The 20,631-nt window shown below is 32.4% G+C and overlaps 1 protein-coding gene across 4 annotated transcripts in view; it reads left to right on the plus strand.

Moving 5' to 3' along the window:
• Positions 1-20,631, plus strand: part of LOC106108079 (zinc finger protein 557-like) — a 32,916-nt gene that overhangs the window by 10,327 nt on the left and 1,958 nt on the right. For 2 of the 4 annotated variants that reach the window (XM_013289161.1, XM_013289160.1), the window contains exons 11-17: positions 516-618; positions 1,316-1,437; positions 2,059-2,167; positions 3,068-3,166; positions 3,654-3,770; positions 5,179-5,325; positions 7,864-7,906. In XM_013289161.1, coding sequence (XP_013144615.1) covers positions 516-618; positions 1,316-1,437; positions 2,059-2,167; positions 3,068-3,166; positions 3,654-3,770; positions 5,179-5,325; positions 7,864-7,896 — 730 coding nt within the window. In that variant the 3' untranslated portion in view covers positions 7,897-7,906. Of the gene's footprint in view, positions 1-515; positions 619-1,315; positions 1,438-2,058; positions 2,168-3,067; positions 3,167-3,653; positions 3,771-5,178; positions 5,326-7,863; positions 7,907-8,873; positions 8,928-9,499; positions 9,579-20,631 lie in introns of those variants that run through there. The other 2 variants (XR_001225901.1, XR_001225900.1) reach the window with 2 other exon arrangements.

Consider the following 20,631-nt stretch of genomic DNA (forward strand, 5'->3'; position numbering starts at 1 on the left):
TGAGCCCCACCGCCACGACAAGGCGGGAACCGTTGGTGGGGATCTGTGGCAACACTAACTGAAGTTAATCTGACATTTGCGTCTTTCAATTACATTGGAACTGTTCAGATAATCTGACAGTTGTCAGAAGTATGAGTTTTTTTTTAGTTTTTTATAATATAAGGTGGCAAGCGAGTGAATCCACCGAAATGGAAAGCGACCGCTGCACATAAACATCCGCAATTGTAGCGTTGCCTACCCTTTATTGACAGAGACGCACATAAAGAGAACATTTCCCCTTCCTATGCGTTTCCACTGTCAAATCCACTTTTCCTTTACATCCTTCCCTCTTAAGAAAAGGGTGGAAAGGGAAAGGGACTAAAATTAGTCCTCCGGCACCACACTCATCAGACTGTACGCGGAATTGCTTCCACTTCCCTTCTGTTTTCTGTGGGGCGAGCCCTGCAGTGCCAAGATGTTAAATCGGGCTCTACCACTGTGTCTCGTCAGTTTGTAAACTGTCGGTATATTTTCAGGGCTGTACACGAATTACAGAACACATTTCCATGTACAGTTTGTGATAAAGTGTTCCGTTGGAAGACCAGTTTGAAACGACATTTAGAAAAACATGATGCTAAGGTATAATCAACTTTTGCTTGCGATATTTCCCGCGGAAATTAAAAAAAAAACAAAAATAAATAGTCTATGAATATGTTCTTTCAGACTTTCCTCTATATTTATGCCAAATTTCATCGCGATCCGTTCAGCAGTTTAGGCTACAAACTAACATAAATTTAAACTTTCGCATTTATAATATTACTTAAATAAGATGTAGTTAAAACTGAGTAAAAGCAGACACAGTAGAACCTCGATAAGTTAAAGTCCAAGGGAAACACAAAATATTTTAAGTTATAGAGGTTTTAAGTTATCAAATGTCTATGTTTTAGAGGTTTTGAGCTCTGATGTGAAGGAAACATATTATTTTTTTAAGTTATAGAGGTTTTTAAGTTACCGAGGTTTAAGTTATCGAGGTTCTACTGTATTAGTACAAATTTTGCTTCTTAGTTTATTTGTAAGGCTGTAAGAAAAAAAAAATCTTGAGTTTGATTCGAATTCGGTTTACAAGTTTTTAGTATTTCGATTCTCACGTCCTTTGTAGCTGTTTTGTGGTGATATCACATATCCTATGACACTCTCTGGAAGAAGACGATTCTAATGACACCTCATATGTTAAAATTTGTTTAATATTTTAGTCTGTAGGGTGTTTCAAAGTTACATAAAAAAATTACTCTTTTAAAAACTCAGATTTTTAAGTTTGTAATTTTAATGTTTTCAGACGAAACCTACAAATAATGGGGCAGCATTTTGTGTTACTTGTAGTATAGAGTTTTCATCGATTTGTTCATACAAAAGACATTTAAGAAATAGTTTGAAGCATGTAACAAGAGATCAACTCAAGTAAGTTTTTTCAGATGTTGCCAGATTTTGTCTGCGTTGAATTAAAAAAAAAACTTATGTAGTCTATTGTTTTATCTTGACTATGTTCTATATCTATGACTAATTTTATTAATATCTGTTTTTGGATATATGTAGTAAATATCCATACAAATAGTCTCATTTATGTTAGTGAAATCTGATTTAAAAAACCTTAGAATTCTATTTACTGTTACACAAGGTAAATGTAGCATTGAAATGGTGAAAGAATTTTCTTTAAAAGTCTGGTAGTTTTTTAGTTTTTTTTTCACAATCATACAAATGTAGACTATCCTTGAGTAACAGAAAACACTTATTTAACTACATAAATAATATAATTGGGAAACCCTCTTTTTAAAATCGGTTTTAAATAAAATAATTATTGTGTTTTATTTGAATATACTCAAAAACTACTCAACCCTTTATACAATAAAACTTTTTGAATTAAGTCTATATTTTCGGTTAAACAGAAAACAATTATCGTGTTTAGTTCGAATAAACTCAAAAACTACTCAACTATTTTTTTTTACAGTAATACGTTTTGAATTAAGTCTATATTTTTTATTTATTTAATAATGAAATTCCCATTATATATGTATTTTTCAGATTTATTTGCGACCATTGCAAAAAACGTTTCGCCGACAAAACTAAACTAAGAGACCATATAGAAGATAAGCATTTACATAAAGTATATAACTGTCATATATGTAATAAGGTAAAGTATGAAATATTCTAACATTCTAAGTAAAATTTAAACAATATTGAAGCATGCAATAAATTAAAACAATAAAAATAGTCAATAAATTACCAAATAAAACTAAAATTTACTGAGAATTTTTATAAACTTTGTACAAAGTATAAATAAATAGTGAAATATTGCATAATAGCTTTCGCCAGCGACTCCATCCTTGGGAAATTAAAAAAAAAACAAAACCGACTTCCAAACAAAATACACTAAAAACAAAATATTCTCAAAAAAAACAGTACACTAAAAATTAAACAAAAAAATGGGACCCACCTGCAAGCATTACCTTTCGGATAAAAAAAGAATTATCAAAATCGGTCCACTAGCGGCGGAGTTATGCCGTAACACACATAAAAAAATATACAGACGAATTGAGTACCTCCTTCTCTTTGGAAGTCGGTCAAAAAAAAAAGTGAGTAGTCCATGTGTTCTTCCAGACTGTCTTCTACATCTTTACCTAATTTCATCGAAATCTGTTTAGCCGTTTAGGCTACAAACTCTAACATCCATACTTTCATCCATCGATGCATTTATATTACTAAGATAGTAAGACGTAAAAAAATGTCATAAATAGTCAATAAGTTACCAAACAAAATTAAAATTTACTTAAAACATTTTTATAAATAGTAAAATGTTGCATTACATTTAGGACAAATTAACAAAAATCATACTAATATTATAAATGCGAAAGTTTAGATGGATGTTTGTTAGAGTTTGTAGCCTAAACTGCTTAACGGATTTCAATGAAATTTTGTGTTGAAGTATAGGATAGTCTGGTAGAACACATAGGCTCACTTTTGTTATTATTAAATTCCACGCGGACGGAGTCGCGGGCGAAAGCTAGTTTTTTTATATAGTTATTGTTTTCAGGCGACAAAGAATCGTGTTGGACTAGACCAACATATAAGATATGTACACCGAGACAGACCCAATAATAAAATGTGTCATTACTGCGGTAAAGGATTTCCAGTATGTATAAATGTGTATTATGCTCTGTTCAAAATAAACTCAAAAACTACTCATACAATTTTTGAGTCAGTATTGGTTTAAGATAAACTCAAACACTACTAATTCAATTGTATTTTGTTATAGAAATATTTCACTGTTCGTTCACAATAAACTCCAAAACTACTTATCCTTTTTACAGTTAAATAAAGCAATGTTTAAAATGAAATCTAAAAACTAGTTACGCGTTTATATTTATTTATAGAGAGATTTCACCATTTGTTCAAAATAAACTCCAAAACTACTCATCCTTTTTACATTTATTGTAATAAGGATAAGCAAGGCAATATTTGTTTAAAATAAACTCCAAAACTACTTTAGTTTGTATATTATTAAAGAAAATTTCCATTTTTTTTTCAAGATAAACTCAAAAACTACTAAACCTATTTTTCTAATCCTATTATTTGGAACTTTTTAAAACAGATTTTTCTTATATTTACGTTATTTTCAGACTAAAGTTCAATTAGAATCCCATATTCGTACGCATACAGGGGAAAGACCTTTTATATGTGAATATTGTCCAACAACATTCTCACAGAAATCCAACTTGTATAAACATAATAGACAGGTAAGACATAATCTTACTTAGATGGATGGATGTTTGTTAGCGTCTGTAGCCTAAACGGCTGAACGGATCTCCATGAAATTTGGCACAGGTTTAGAGCATAGTCTGGAAGAACACATAGGCTACTTTTTATCCCGGGAATAGTTACGGTTCCCGTGGGATTCATTAATTTAGTTTTTTAATGTTTACTCGATCATTCTGCAACGGTTCAACATATCTTATTGAAATTTGTCACAGATATAAAACAAAGTGTGGAGTACACATGGGATAACCTTCATCCCCGAGAAATGTCCGGTTACCGAGGGATACGTAACTTTTTGTAATTTATATAGTTTGTATGTTTTCTAATACCACGCGGACGAAGTCGCGGGCAACAGCTCGTTTTAAAATAATGGGTCGCCAATTAGTCGAAATTCGACAATTTTCATTACAAAAAATATCTTTTTGAATTTCTTTACATTATTTGTCACCGTCCCGTAAAATCTTTAAATGAAAGCAACGCATTTGTATATGGCAACGATCGCTTCGCTTTTACGGCGAATTCAGGTGGCCGCTCGTTTGTCAAAAGTTGTTTTATAAAAAAAAAGTATCCGTACTAAACTAAAAAAATATTACACTGGAAAACTACTTTTAGTAGTTTCGACTGGAAAACTACTTTATACTGAAAAACTACTAATGTAGTTTTTTACTTGGACTGGAATACTATTAGAGAGTGCTATAAACAAGAAACTTAAATGCTACTAAAGGTAGGTACCAAATTACTAAAGGTAGTTTTTCAGTTGAAGCTTAAACTTAAGTAATCTTAATTATACTGCTTGACAAAACTTAGCAATATTTTTACAAGTGTTTAAAAATGCATATTGTTGCCAAAAGTCTACAAACAAAAGTATAGTTTTCATTGAAGTCAAGATTTTTTTTATTATTTTTCACTTATTTTGTGACCCAAAACCTGTAATGAAATATTTATTTCATAACTAGCTTTTGCCCGCGACTTCGTCCGCGTGGTATTAGAAAACATACAAACTATATAAATAACAAAATTCTACGTATCCCGGGAACCGGACATTTCTCGAGGAAGAACCTTATCCCATGTGTACTCCACACTTTGTTTTATATCTGTGACAAATTTCAATAAGATATGTTGAACCGTTGCAGAATGATCGAGTAAACGTTAAAAAACTAAATGAATCCCACGGGAACCGTAACTATTCCCGGGATAAAAAGTAGCCTATGTGTTCTTCCAGACTATGCTCTAAACCTGTGCCAAATTTCATGGAGATCCGTTTAGCCGTTAAGGCTACAAACTAACAAACATCCAGCTAAACTTTCACATTTATAATATTAATTATATTAAATAAAAAATCATGCATTTAAGTATTTGAATATAAGAATAAGGGTTTGATATTTCTAGGTACATTTGAATATAAAAACTAAAAGATACAGTCTCTGTAAGAAGAGAAAAGAAGATAAGAAAGATTCTTCGACAGAAGATAAAGTAAATGACCAGAAAAGTTGTCCAGAATTGTTTATTTCTAAAGGGAATAATGATCAATTTATTGTAAGTTGGTGATACTTTAGTATTAAAAGTGGTAGAGCCCGCAATACCACGACCACAGACAGACGTGAAGTGGAAGCAATTCCGCCTACAGTCTGATGAGTGTGGTGCCGGAGGACTAAATTTAGTCCCTTTCCCTTTCCACACTTTTCTTAGGAAAGGATGGGAAGGAAACGTGGATTTGACGGTGGAGACGCATAGGAAGAGGAAATATCCTCTTTGTGTGCGTCTCCGTCAATGAAGGGTAGGCAGCGCTGCAATTGCGGATGTTTATGTGCAGCGGTCACTTTCCATTTCATGGATTCAGGCCCTTTGCTCGCTTGCCACCTTTTATTATTAAAAAAAAATATTAGTTACATCATATTTTTTTACCCATTTAAATGGTAGTTCTTTTACAAGTTTTGGTAAAAAATATTTTTTTTAATTTTCATTTGAACTTTTAAAATCTATATGACACAATTTATTTAGTAAATACTAGCAGTTCCCGTGCGGTTTCATTCACATGAAATTATCAAAACTTTACTTTATTGTTTACATTTGTCAAATTATCAATTGCAAATGTCAAAATGACATGACATAACAAACCTTGGCAACCTTGCTTCCTTGATGTTGGCAGCAACTTATGGTCTCTTTCCCACATTAGGCTTTTTATACAAAATATTTACCCCCTAAGTTTAATGGCGTGGAAATATATAGCCTAAAGCATGACGTAAGTATAGGGCTTTTTATTAAAAAAAGAATTATTCAAAAATATGGTGTAATTGCTGACATCTTAGGCAACAAAGAATTGTGTGTTTACGCTTTATTATAATAGTATAGATTTGGAAAAGCAAAAAATGTTTGTAACCTCTGTCTATCCTAAATGTGTAAATTATGATATTTTACAATGGTTTTAATACTTTTGTAGTTGTAAGTGTATTTTTAATGAGATTTTTGACCGACTTTCCAAAAGAAGGAGGTACTCAATTCGTCTGTATGTTTTTTTTTTGTTTCCAATGATATTTATATTCATGTAAATAAATGAAGAATTTTTTCTCGTATATAAAAGCGTGTAATAAAATGAATATATAAAAATGGTTTTTTATTTAATTCACAAAAATCAGAATTTTATGAAAACTAAAAAAGGCTTTCTTTTGTTTATATTTAGTTAAATTCTCAGTTGCAAATGTCAAAATGACAAGGCCCTTGATGTTAGCTGAGAATTGAGTAACCATGGCAACCTTGTTTTGCGTCTCTTTCCCACATGACTTGTTTGTTCCAATTTTGTTAACTCCTAAGTTTAATAGCGTGAAAATATAAAGCTTTTAAAATTGTCGTTTTCTTTTACATCCTGTTTGTTTCCTTCCCTTCCTTTTCCTGATTGTTGAATTCCTACTGTTAAGAAGAAAATTAGTACCGCGCTGTAGAAATTGGCGCAACACTAGATTATTGGCATAAAAGTCACATCTCTAGCTGACAGCTGTCAGTGTCATTAGAAGGATTGATTTGCGCGCCATTCTGGCGGGACCTTTCATTGTTTAAATTAATATCGCTAATTGCAATTATATTAATTGTTTAAAACTACATAATTAAAATGTGGTTACGCTTTATTATATTAGTACTAGCTTTCGCCCGCGACTCCGTCCGCGTGAAAAAAAACAAAAGTGAGTAGTCTATGTGTTCTTTCAGATTATCATCAACGTCTATGCCAAATTTCCTCAAGATCTCTCTAGCCGTTTATGCTACAAACTCTGACAAACATCCATCCATCTAAACTTTCGCATTTATAATATTAGTAAGAAGTAAGATAGAAAAGTATAGTAAATAAAACTTCAAATAATTGTAAGATTTTTTTAATTGAAAACATCAATTATTTCAGTTTGATAAAGCTTTTGCTATACCTGAAAAAAATATAAATAATTCTCAAAAAAATCAAGTAACATTTCCACGTACTAAAAGTATTTGTTCAACATGAACTCAAAAACTACTATCCGGTTTAAAAATACAGTATTCGTTCAAGAATAACTCAAAAAACTACAAAATAGCAAATCTCTTAAAATCTAAATTACACAGAGGGAACAGTATATATCCTTATTGATTACTAGTTTTTGCCCGCGACTCCGTCGTAGTATAAAAAAAAAACAAAGTAGCCTATGTGTTCTCCCAGTCTATGCTCTACATCTATGACAAATCATTATTATTAAATACTAGCTTTCGCCCGCGAATCCGTCTGCGTGGAATTTAAAACAAAATAAATAGTCTGTGCGTTCTTCCAACTACCTACATCTATACCAAATTTCATCGAAATCCGTTCAGCAGTTTAGGCTACAAACTCTAACAAACATCCATCTAAAATTTCGCATTTATAATATTACAAAGATAATATTAATAAATATTACTGCAGTATTGTTTTAAATACAAAGTTGATTTTACTTACTTTTAGCGTCATCTTTTGCTTCTTTAATAATTTCATCTATGACTGTAAAAAAAATATTTATTGAATTACATTTTCACACGATTCGATAGCGCAAAATGAAGTTACTAAGCTATGGGTTCTTTCAGGCTATATTCTACTTCTGTGACGTGATCCGTTGACTTTTTGGAGGTACGTAGTAACTAATTTCCATCCATTTCGCATTTATATTAGTATTGAAGTATCATGGTTGCTTTAGGTAATTATACAATAGTTTTAGAGCCTTACAAATAAACTGAGTATAAGCAAAATTTGTACAAATAATTGCTTAAAGCTGTAGAGTTTCTCTAAATATATTTTTATTTCCAAAATAAAAACGTTACTTATGTTATCTTTTTAAATTTTGATATATTCTTTATTCTTAAAAGCTATTTGTTAATCTGTACTATTTATTTATTTAAAACGATATTGTTAGGAAAATATTAGGAAACGGAAGGAATAGCGGGGGTAGTTTTTTAAAATACTTGGCAAGGAGTAGCTTAGTCGGTAAAAACATAGTATTTTTCTAGTCGACACCACGGAACGTTCGATATCTTTAGGTTGTCACCTTGGAGTTTGTGTGTTTTGAAATAATTTACTAATATTGTTAGTATGGCCGTCCGTCTATACAGAGCGATTCTTAACGGACGGATCACCGGTTTTGTGGAGGTAGAAGACCTCAATAGCTATCATTTAAACGCAAAGTTTGTTGCCCGATTTTCTATAGTTTTAAAATAATTTAATTTTTTGAAAAAATATCGGAAATATCAGATTTCTGACTTAAATTTGACCGTACGTCCAAAATAATGTGTTTACAGTGATAATTTTTTTCTTTAACAAGGCTAATAATTAGGCTTTCGTACCGTTATCCCTTTTTTTGGAATAACTCACACGAGAACTAAATAAAAAAATGATTATTGACAGTTTTCTTAAAAAAAAATAGAAAATTAACGCCCGTTAGGGATCATATAATAACCTATTTATTAAAGGAAGTAATTTGTGTTAAAATATCAACACCTACCATCACCAATTTCTTGCACCGCGTCTGTGAAAAATATTAGTAAAATGTACTAAGTTTGTTTAGTTTGAAAAATTAAGAGATAATTTGTTATATCAATAGAATCTACTCACCAAGCAGAGAATTCAAAATGGCGTGCACTGGAATTGTCAAAAGGTAATTTAATTATCTATATTAATATCAAAGTGGCAAGATTTTTTTTTTATAATAAAGGGGGGCAAACGAGCGGCGAGAACACCGAGGTGGTCAACGACGCCCATACAACACTAGAGGAACTACAGATGCGTTGCCGGCCTTTGAGTAAATGATAGGCTCGCTTCTTGAAGGACCCTAAGTCGTATTGGTTTGGAAATATCGCCGAGGACAGACCGTACCATTTGTATTTTTAGATATTTGGATTTTTGTTTGTTTATAATCATGCAAAAAGAACTGGGCCGATTTTAAAAATTCACCACTAAAAAGGTAATTTATCTGTGAGTAATATAGGCTATATTTTATTATTACTAATACTAGCTTTTGCCCGTGACTCCGTTCACGTGGATTTAAAAAAGTGAGTAGCCTATATGTTTTTCCAGACCCTCCTCAACATCCATACCAAATATCATCAAAACCCGTTCCGACTTTTGGGCTACAAAATCTAACAAACATCCATCCATCTAAACTTTCACATTTATAATATTAGTAACTAAGATATTTTTACTTACCAACATCCTTATTCGACTCCACAGCTTCTGTTGCGATATTATCTAAAAAATACTTCGCAATTAGACAAATAAAACGCTAACCGAAAATTACATAACTTTCCAGGAGACAAGAGTAAAATTATTGTAAGTATTTCTGCGTTTCCTCAACGATTTTAATGTCCTCTATAAATAGGCTATAAGACGTAATATTTCATTCTTATTTGATTATCGTCATCTTGGCGCTGACTCGCGATTATTTGGCGGTAAAATTAGAATTAATAAGAGAAAGAATTAACTGTAAAACCAATTGGCGCGTTTTATGAAGCAAAAGCTGTCAAAATAAGACCGAAATATATACAGAGGTAGGTCTTGAAGGACGTTTATTTTACCAACACTTGGTAAATATTTACGGAAATACCGTTTCATCCCAAGTAACGTGTGGTGTGTAAGACTGTAATACAATTGAAACAATGTAAACATTTCGATGCTGAATCTACCGATTCCCGCCAAAAATTGGCGAGTTTCGATATGTAACACTTCTGAATGACATTGACAGATGTTATAGGGATGCGCCTGTACGTCAATGAACTAGTGTTGCGACACTATACCGGCACGGTATCGATTTCTTAACACCAGCATTCACTTCATTTTATAAGATTTAAATATCTTACTTAGATCATCCGCTGTGTCTTTTGCCTTAGAGAATATATTTGCTGGAAAAAAAAAACAAAAAAAAAATTAATACATCTAGTTTGTTTTTAACAGATTAAAATATTTTTAACGGATTATGAAAAAGAAATGTTTAATCTACGTACCTCGCCGCACTTTATCGATAAAGTTTTCAACTTGTTCTGTGAAAATTATAACAAAATTTAATAATTATTGTCTCAGTTCAATAATTCTTTACATCGAAGTTATTAAGAAATTCAAGACATCAAAAAATTACCGTTTATTTTGGCTAAAAACTTCTCTGCTATGTCCGCTGTAATGTTAAAGAATCCAGTATTTATTTATTAGTAAAAACACTATTGAAGAACGAAGAAGACCGAGGAATGTATGTATTCTGTTGCAGAGGATAGGGAAGGCAGTAAATTCAGATATTCTAATCGTAGACGCATCCTAGAATACCACGTCTTCATTATACGATCTTTTTTTATATGATATAAGGTGGCAAACGAAATAGAAAGCGACCGCTGCCCATAAACATCCGCAATTGCAGATGCGCTGCCTACCCTTCATTGACAGAGGAGACGCACATAAAGAGGATATTTCCCCTTACTATGCGTCTCCTCCTGTCAAATCCACTTCCTTCCCACCTTTTCCTAAGTAAAGGGTTGAAAGGGAAAGGGACGAAAATTAGGCCTCCATCACCACACTCATCAGACGAGACGTGGAATTGCTTCCACTTCACGCCTGTTTTCTGTGTGGTCGTGGTATTTCAGCGGGCCAGCCGGCCCATTCGTGCAGCGGGCTCTATCATTGTCAGACACAAGTACGTATAATAACGATGTCGTATAATAATAACCGTGGCCGTCAGTATTTCCAAAACGTGAGAACGTTCTAGAATTCGTATTATTTGTTAATTAAATATATTACTTACAGATTTGATCGTTAAAATCAGATGCTTTTTTAAGTCCTTCCGCTGAAAAATATTGTAAAATTAAATTTATTGATTAACGACCTTTCGTTCGCTGACTTCGTTAGCGTACTTGGACCACCAGTTATACCATTTTGAGCGCGAAATTAAAAGAGGAGTCTATAATATGCCTATCCATGTCAGCTACCATCCAGTGAAAGTCCCGTCGAAATCGGCCCAGCCGTTTCGGAGATAACCGGGAACAAACGCGGCTTGCGGACAGACAGACAAAAAATTTTAAATGAGATTTTCGTTATCAGCAACGCAAATACATTATCTTGCCGAAATCTGGAATTTTTCTTTTGATAATACAAACAGACACTAATTTTATTATATGTATAGATTTTTTTTTATATTCGAGATCAACTCTAAAATATAATTAAATATTTAAATCATTTACATACATATAGCCTTCTGCACATTATCTGAAAAAAAAAGAAATATAAGAGTGATGCCACATAGACGAGTCCGGTTGCGTACGTCCACGGATCGTAATCCGTGTGGCACGACATATGTTTTACTTACCATCTGCTTTACTGGGATTGAAAAACGCTACGGTGATCTGGAGAAAGAAATTATAATGGTTACAAAATTATTATCAACTCGCCCTTATCCCTTACGGAGGGTCGGCACATGTGCTGTTCCATACACTCCTATCAGCCATATCTGAATCCACTCCCTAAAGCATATCCCCTTTCATACAATCACATACTTTTTTCGGTCTTCCTCTACCTTTGTAGCCATTCACATTCAATCTTAACACTTTCTGGTTTGTCTCCATCGTCTTATCACATATGTCCATACATGCTAACCTTTTGCTTCTCAATTTCTCCACCACTGGCGCTATTTTCAAATTTCCTCTAATATACATCTATACTATTATAATAAAGCGTAAACACTTCTTTGTTGCCTAAGATGTCAGCAATTACAGCATATTTTTGAATAATTATTTTTTTAATAAAAAGCCCTACACTTACGTCACGCTTTAGGTTATATATTTTAACGTCATTAAACTTAGGGGGTAAATATTTTGGATAAAAACCCTAATGTGGAAAGAGACTATAAGTTGCTGCCAACATCAAGGAAGCAAGGTTGTCATCATGTCATGTCATTTTGACATTTGTAATTGAGCATTTGACAAATGTAAACAATAAAATAAAATTTTCACAATTTCATGCGGATGAAGCCGCTCGGGAACAGCTAGTCTATAATAATGGTAGCAAAAACTACTTAGGGCATGCGCACCTTTTAAATATCGCACAACTATGTCTCGCTTTGATTCCTATGAGCTTAAATAATGCGTATATTACTCCGTATTTATTTGTCCAACTAAACAGTTGAATTGGCTGCGAATCGAGAATAGCGCCCGCTCTAAAACTTGCAAGCGCTTCTTATAATCTGATAGACATTTTGTAAACAGTACTAACGCTTTAACACATTTAATTCAATTCACAACATTTAATCTCAGTATTCGACCATAAGTCATATAAAGAGATCTTTGTTACGACAACAGTGGTCGAATGAACAAGCAAGCGGTTACCGGAATTCGTCCAAAAAGCGAAGCGACCGCTGCCCATAGATGTTAGCAGAACTTTATTCAACAGAGGGCATACAAAGTAAGTTTATATTTTACCATCTATTCTATTCTATATCTTGTTTGACTCACTCTTTCTAAGCGGATTGCCAGTGACTGTTTCCCATCCATCATCTATCAAATCCACATAACCCACACTCCCTTTTCTTGTACGAAAATTGTGGAAATACGATTAAAATTAAACGAATCTACGAGAAAAAGGCTGTTAAATCGGTTTATAACCTTAAAAACTTACCACAAAGAAGAATAATAGGTATTTCATATTGTCGATGAAAGTTGTTAAATAAATTTAAAAAAAATTATTTAACTGAACAGAACAAATTATTTCGTATTGAAAAAGTCTTATGACGGACTATTTCTTTTATAATAATAGCCGAATATTTATAGACATTAAAAAACATATAAAATGTAAACGTGGTTCACGTTTTTTTTAATTATTTGCGTCATTTTATAGCTGGCATAAAGATTGTTAATGTCTGTAATTTAAAAAAAAATATCTGACTCATATTCTGCGAAGATACGTATCGAATCAGCTCACAATTGATTTGGTTGTTAGTTTGTAGCCCAAACTGGTAAACGGATCTCTGTTTGTCATAGATGTAGAGGATAATCTGTTAAAAAGGCTGTTTTTTTTTAATTCGCGGACGGAATTGAGGACGAAAACTAGTAATTTATAAAGTCCTTGACGTAATCCGTCAATAGCCAACCTTTCTGTTTACGATAATGGGTTCTTCTTTGGGATTCTCCTTTCTTAAAGTCCAACGCACAGTATAATAGGCAAAAGACTAAGAGATATACAGGGACCTTTGTTTTTATGATTTTTTTTGTTTATCAAAAGATTAAACTAGGTATATTATTAGTCATTTGCAATGTATTTGTTCAGATGTGAATTAAAAAAGAAACATTTCAATACAAATATAGTTTGCACAGATGTTATAAAAAATAATTTATAAGGTGAAAGTAATCTATATCTATACTTCTATACTATTATAATAAAGCGTAAACACACACTTCTTTGTTGCTTTAGATGTCTGTAATTACAGCACATTTTTGTTTACAAAATGAATTTAAAACCTTACGCTATTTGCAGCGTTCTTTTATTGGTTTCAATATTAATTCTTATCCAAATAAATGCGTTTGTTATCAGGAGAATTTAATGTAGAATAAAATTGTCCTTTACAGTATTTAAATTGGACTAATAGTTTAGAAGATATCGCGAACACAAACAATAAGGGTAACCGAAAAATCAGCTTACAAGCTACCGGGCTTAGAAATTTGGAATCTTGCATCGGTAGATTTCTGTTATTTCGTAGATTACTACTAAGTTAATACTTTTGGTAATTGGTTGAAAAAAAGGGCGAACGTAATAAGTTATAATTGTTATTCCACGCGGGCGAAGTCGCGAACAACAGCTAGTAAATTTATAATTTCATGCGGATGAAGCCGTAATATAACTAATGGTGTTAAAAAACACATCGAATCGATAGCAGTTATTTTGCTTTCTAATTTAATTGTTACCATATTGTATCAATACGTTGTCTCATAAGAAAAGAAGCGATATTTTACGGATCGTAAATAAATGACAGGAGCAAAAAATAACGGAAAAAATGGCGGCAAATCTGAGACGTTCCGCTTCCTAATTTGAATGTTATGAGACACGCGCGGTTTTGGATTGCGTTTTTTTGTCTGTGATGTTAGCGTTCCTTTTCACGGTAAATTATTTTCGGTTTTTTGATTATAAAATTATGGTAAATTCTAATTAATTGATATATATATTGATGTATTTTCTGCCGATAATCCAATAATTTATTTATTTAATCTATACCAATATTATAAAGATGAAATTGTATTTTTGTAACTCAAAAATTACTCAGCCGATTTCAAAAACTCTATCACCATTGGAAAGCTACATTATCAGTGAGTTACATAGACTATATTTTTTTAAAAGGGTCCAGTGCCAATAATTTTAAGAAAAATAAAAATGACTACAGAACCCTGCACATAAAACGCAAGTGTTAATTAGGTATGTATGTGTCAGTTTACGAGTCCCCAGTGTAAAGTCGTGTGCTCAAACAATTAAAGTCTATTTACGACCTTTACACACTTTTACAAACATTCGTCTTTTAAACGGTTTGTCGGAAAAAAGTAAACTCAACAAGATCATTAGGTGTCCTTTGATCTTACAGCGTAGAAATTTTTATGTAAAAACGATGAATGAAAATAAAAAAGTTTATTGAACGTTTAAAAAAGAAAGCAAAAATTACCCTAAATTTCGTCGCGCGATTTTGAGCTAAACTATTTAACTACGTCGTAGTCTTGGACTCCAAAAATCAAATAAAATGGGACCAACCTGCAAGCATTACCTTTCGGAAAAAAAAGAATTATCAAAATCGGTCCACTAGCGGCGGAGTTATGCCGTAACACATAAAAAACATACAAACGAATTGAGTACCTCCGTCTTTTGGGAAGTCGGTCAAAAAGACATAACCAGTGATATTTGACTAAACAACTGTTTTGCGATTGTCGACTGTTTCGCAACCAATTCAAGTGTTTCATTACACAACTAAAATCGAGTAGTGTTTTCACAACCATATCATACTATCATACTAATATTATAAACTATCTGTTCCCGTGCGACTTCATCAGCATAATTTATATTTATTGTTTACATGTGTCAAATTGTCATTTGCAAATGTCAAAATGACATGACATGACAAAACTTGGCAATCTTGCTTCCTTGATGTTGGCAACTTATGGTCTCTTTCCTATATTAGGGTTTTTATTCAAAATACTTGCCCCCTAAGTTTAACAGCGTGAAAATATGTACCCTAAGCGTGACGTCAGTGTAGGACTTTTTGTTAAAAAAAAATATTCAAAAATATGCTGTAATTGCTGACATCTTAGGCAACAAAGAAGTGTGTGTTTACGCTTTTATAATAAGTATAGATGCGAAAGTTTAGATGGATGTTTGTTAGAGTTTGTAGCATAAACTGCTGAATGGATTTCGATGAAATTTTGGATAACTAGTTGTAGAGCATAGTCTGGAAGAACACATAGGCAAGTCGCTATTGTTTTTTTTTAATTCCACGCGGACGGAGCGTGGAGTATGAGCGCAAGCTTATAGTAGTCAAAGCGCGACTGAAAAGTTGTGCGATATTTTGGTCAAAGGTGTGCGCGCAATGTAAAGGTAACATTGTTTAGATAAGGTAATAATAATTTCTCATTAAATTAAATTTGATTATAAAGCGATGAGTACACCACTTCGTGGAACAAATAGCCTAATATAGCCTATAGCGCCAATAGCCCAATGGTTTGGTGAACGCACTACCGATCTTGAGGTCCAGGGTTCGAATCCCGCCAGTCGACTCTCGTCAACTATATCCTAGCACAAGCCTGCAGCTTAGTTGGAATGGTTAAAGGAAATATTCGTAAACTGTTGCTCGCGACTTCACCCACGTGGAATAAAAAAGTATAGCCTATGTTACTCACTGATAATGTAGCTTTTTAATGGTGAAAAAAAAAAATTGAAATCCCCAGTAGTTTTTGAGTTATTTCAATACATACAAATACAAAAATACAGAAATATACAAATCTTTCCTCTTTATAATCTTAGAATAGAGTAACAGAAATCTACTAATATTTTTAAGAGATTCTACACACTCTTTTTCATTCAAAACAGAACTATCGCAAATCTACGAGTACATTTGAGGTTATCAAGGCAAGCATCAAGTGTTAAAGGGGCGTATTGAGTCCGGTCACACTGTTTTTGGTTAAACTAAAGTTTAATAGTCTTCCTAGCTTTCTTATGGAAAACCGATTCAAATGAAGTTTTGTATCTTGTTTTCAAATCGATGTCTAATGTTTCTAGACTCTAGAAAAGTCTTGGATAAAGGAATTGCAGTAAAGTTTAAAACATTTGGAAGGATTATTTTTATTAAGTTCATATTTAAATCATTATTTAATTATTCCAAAGTGCAATTCAATCAAATTAGTTTTATCTTAAACTAGCTGTCCCCATTCTGCTTCATCCGCGTGCATTTATAAAAACTTTATTTCATTGTTTACATTTGTCAAATTCTCAATTGCAAATGTCAAAATTACCGTTACCATAATAACCTTGCTTCCTTAATATTGGCAGCTGATTTATTATCCCATTTCGAAATGAAGAAAGTTTTTTCCAATTTATTTACCGCCTATTATTAGCCTAAAAGTATATAGCCTAAGACGTGTCGTAAGTGTAGGACTTTTTTATTAAAGAAAGAATTATTTAAAGCTGGTATTGCTGACATGACATGACATGAGACAGTGTTTACGCTTTATTATATTAGTATACTCGTAGATAGATAATTAAAGGTTAAACTATAGTTAAATTTATGGTTAGTGCAAACTCCCTATGACAATTCAATTATCAAAATGGCGTAACGCTGTCAAAATATTTGGAGGGAAATAATGGCGCGAAATCTATTTGATTGCGGTTTTGTGTTACGTTGATAATAATGTAATTACAAGATAAGCTTGGGGTCTGTTGATGGTTTTATAATATAATTATTATCTACTATAGATAGGGTTGCTTAATATTTTTATTTCGATAAAATTCACATTGCTATGTGTTATTTGAACATGTATATTCTTTGACTTAATAGTATGTCAAATGTTTTAACTGTATCAACTTTTGACCACTACGAGTTATTTCCGTGCGGCTTCATTCAGATCATCCTAATATTATAAATGCGAATGTTTAGATGGATGGATGTTTTTTAGAGTTTGTAGTCTAAAATTTATTGTCATTTTTGCTGTCTTTGCTTACGTAGCCTAAACTATTAGACTTATATAAAAATGATGTATGGAAGAATTGTAGCCCATTAAATTTTTGTCCCTTTGCCGTATGACTGGTTTTTCCGAATCATTTACTCCCTATGTTTAATAGCGTCTAAATATGTATCCTAAAGCGTGTAAGTGTAAGGCTTTTTATTATAGAAAGCATTATTAAAAAATATATTGTGATTGCTGACATCCTGCGTAACTAAATATTGTGTTTACGCTTCATTACTATAAACTAACTGTTCCCGTGCGACTTCATCCGCATGAAATTTCATTTTTTTGTTCAAATTTGTCAAATTATCAATTGCAAATTTCAAAATGAAATGACATGACATGATGTCAAACCATAGCAACCTTGTTTCCTTGTCCTTGTCCTTTCCCACATTAGTGTTTTTATCTAAAATATTTACCCCTTAAGTTTAACAGCGTGAAAATATATAGCCCAAAGCGTGAAGAAGTGTAGGGCTTTTTTTTTAAAAAAGAGTTATTCAAAAATATGCTGATTACTGACATCTTAGGCAACAAAGAAGTATGTGTTTACGCTTTATTATAATAGTATAGATGAGTATAGATTGCTGTGTTTGTTAAAAAGGTTTTAATGAAACAATAATACCAATCAATATTGTTTATAATAATGTTTATAAACATTTTGCGATCGTAAATCAATCGTCATAACTGTCACTATAAGCAGCTGCAGAGCTGTACGCAGAACTTCTCCCGTTGCCACTGGCTTTGCTTTCCGCTTTAGCAAATGCTGAAGCTCTGCCTCCATTGCTTGAAGCGTAACTTTCCGCTTCACTCTCAGCGCTAACTTCATCCCAGTAAGGATTTGGTTCAGATTTTTCGCAACTAGGTGGTTCTGTTGGTTTTGGTGTTGTGCATGGTTTAGTTGTAGTTTTCTTTGTTGTTGATGTGGTTGTTGTTTTCTTTGTTGTTTTTGTTGGTTTTGGGGTTGTTGTTGTTTTATCGGTACATGGTGTTGGTTTCTTTGTTGTTGTTGTTTTTGTCGTTGTATCCGTGCAAGGGGTTGGTTTCTTCGTCGTTGTTGTTGTTTTTGGAGTTTTAATGCAACCTGTAAAAGTGGTTATGTTATTATTTTTTACTAACTTGTAGCTCGTGACTTGGTTCACTTGAAATTTAAAAATATATTGTAGCCTATGGTACTCGCAGATAAATTACGGATGAAGGAATTTTTAAAATTGGCCCAGTAGTTTTTGAGTTATTTCAATACATATACAAATTAAAGTTTCCAAATCTTTCCAATAGTAGTATAGATTAACCAATATTAAGTAATAATTCACAAGTTCGCATAGATTCTTTAAATACTTATTAGAATTTTAAAAATAAATAGTTAATGGTTTACTTACTTGGCATTACGACGGCAACCAGTGCCTAAAATAAAATTGAAATTAAAAAAAAAACATCTGTCATAGATTAGAAAACGAAAATTGAAATTAAAATAAAATGCATAGTCACAGATAAAATATAAAATGTTACAAATTAGAATGAAAGATATTTTTATCAATTTAAAATATTTGAATTACTTACCAAAGTCAGAAATATTAATATAATTCGATTCATGATGTAGATATAATATTTGTAAATTTAAAACCATATTTATATACAAATTTCAACAATAAATTGGCCGAAAAAGCTGTACAAATAATGCGTTTTAAAAGCAATTGTAATAGTTTGAGTAAGTTGGTTTTCACTGTTGAAACGTATACATTAAAATATTACTGTCTTTGTTCTCTTCTAAGAGAACGAAAGAGATGAAATTATATTCTTTGAGGTTCAGTGAAAGGCTACGCTAATTAAATATTTGATTAACATGACTTATAGTGTAAATAATTGCATATTGCATAGAAAACAAATGAAAGCAAGCAAAATTTTAAACAAAACCTGCAAGACGTGTTATAAAAATAGAGCCCTGTTTTGCTTTCTTGTCTTACGTAGCCTAAACTTATTCTTAACCGACACCCCGCTCTGTCCCCACGTACAGACGAGAACTAAAAGTTTCATCCGTCCCACCTTTTGCGACGAGGTGACGGTTGGAACTTTATTTCTTAACGGTTCTGTCACCTCATTGGTGATGGTGGGACTAAAAGGTGGAACGGATGAAAATTTTCATTCTCACGTGGGGACAGAGTGAGGTGACGGTTGGGAATAATCCTATATTAAGACCCCTCTCTCCATCTTTTATTAATACTGTAAGAGGAAAAGAGAAAGCTGAACCCAGTGTAAATGGGCGGAGTCAATAACAAACGTATCCCGATTGGTCGGAGATAATCTACCGTGAAAAGGTCTTATGTGATCGACACCAAATATTTTTCAAATTACAACACCAAAATTGTTTGTTGTAAAATTGGAAATGCCAAAGTTTAGATGGATGTTTATTAGAGCTTGTAGCCTTAACGGCTGAACTGATTTCGATGAAACTTGGCATAGATGTAGAGGATAGTCTGGAAGAACACATAAGCTGCTCAATTTTTTTTTTAATTCCGCGAAGACGGAGTCGCGCGCGAACTAGTAAATCTATAATAATGACAGATTTGTATTTTTGAATTTTAGTATATATTTAAATATCGTAAAATTTAAAAAAAAACCTCTGTTACAGATAAATTACCTTTCTAACGGAGTAAGAATTTTTTAAATCGGCCCATTAGTTCTTGAGTTATTTCAATACATACAAAAATACATTCCTCTTCAAAATATTAGTATAAATAAGATAGATGGAGTGTGGCATAAAAACTTGTATATCTTTAATCTTTGATAAAAATATTCTTTGATGTCGCATAAGTCTTTTTGCTATGATATTAAGGCGTTCCCGTATATCCCGCCCCTAATATCCAATCCAGGGTTATAGCACGAATAAGGATTTAGTTACGAAAAGGCAGGACACCAGACGGTCGTAGACAGTTTCTGTAATATTTTTAATAAATTAAAAATAAAGTTATAGTTGCCAGTGGCGTCCATTTTGTGAATTTGACTAAAGAGGTCTTGATGTTTAAAAAAAATTCCGTTGATTTAAAATAGTGTTTTTTTATGCAAAGAATAAAAATAATTGTGTTGTAATGTTTATTTATATTGTGAATAAAATTTATTAATTGTGCGATATTTCAAAAT

The sequence above is a fragment of the Papilio polytes genome, unplaced genomic scaffold (assembly GCF_000836215.1).
Source record: "Papilio polytes unplaced genomic scaffold, Ppol_1.0 DF821845.1, whole genome shotgun sequence".
Taxonomy (NCBI): Eukaryota; Metazoa; Arthropoda; class Insecta; order Lepidoptera; family Papilionidae; genus Papilio; species Papilio polytes.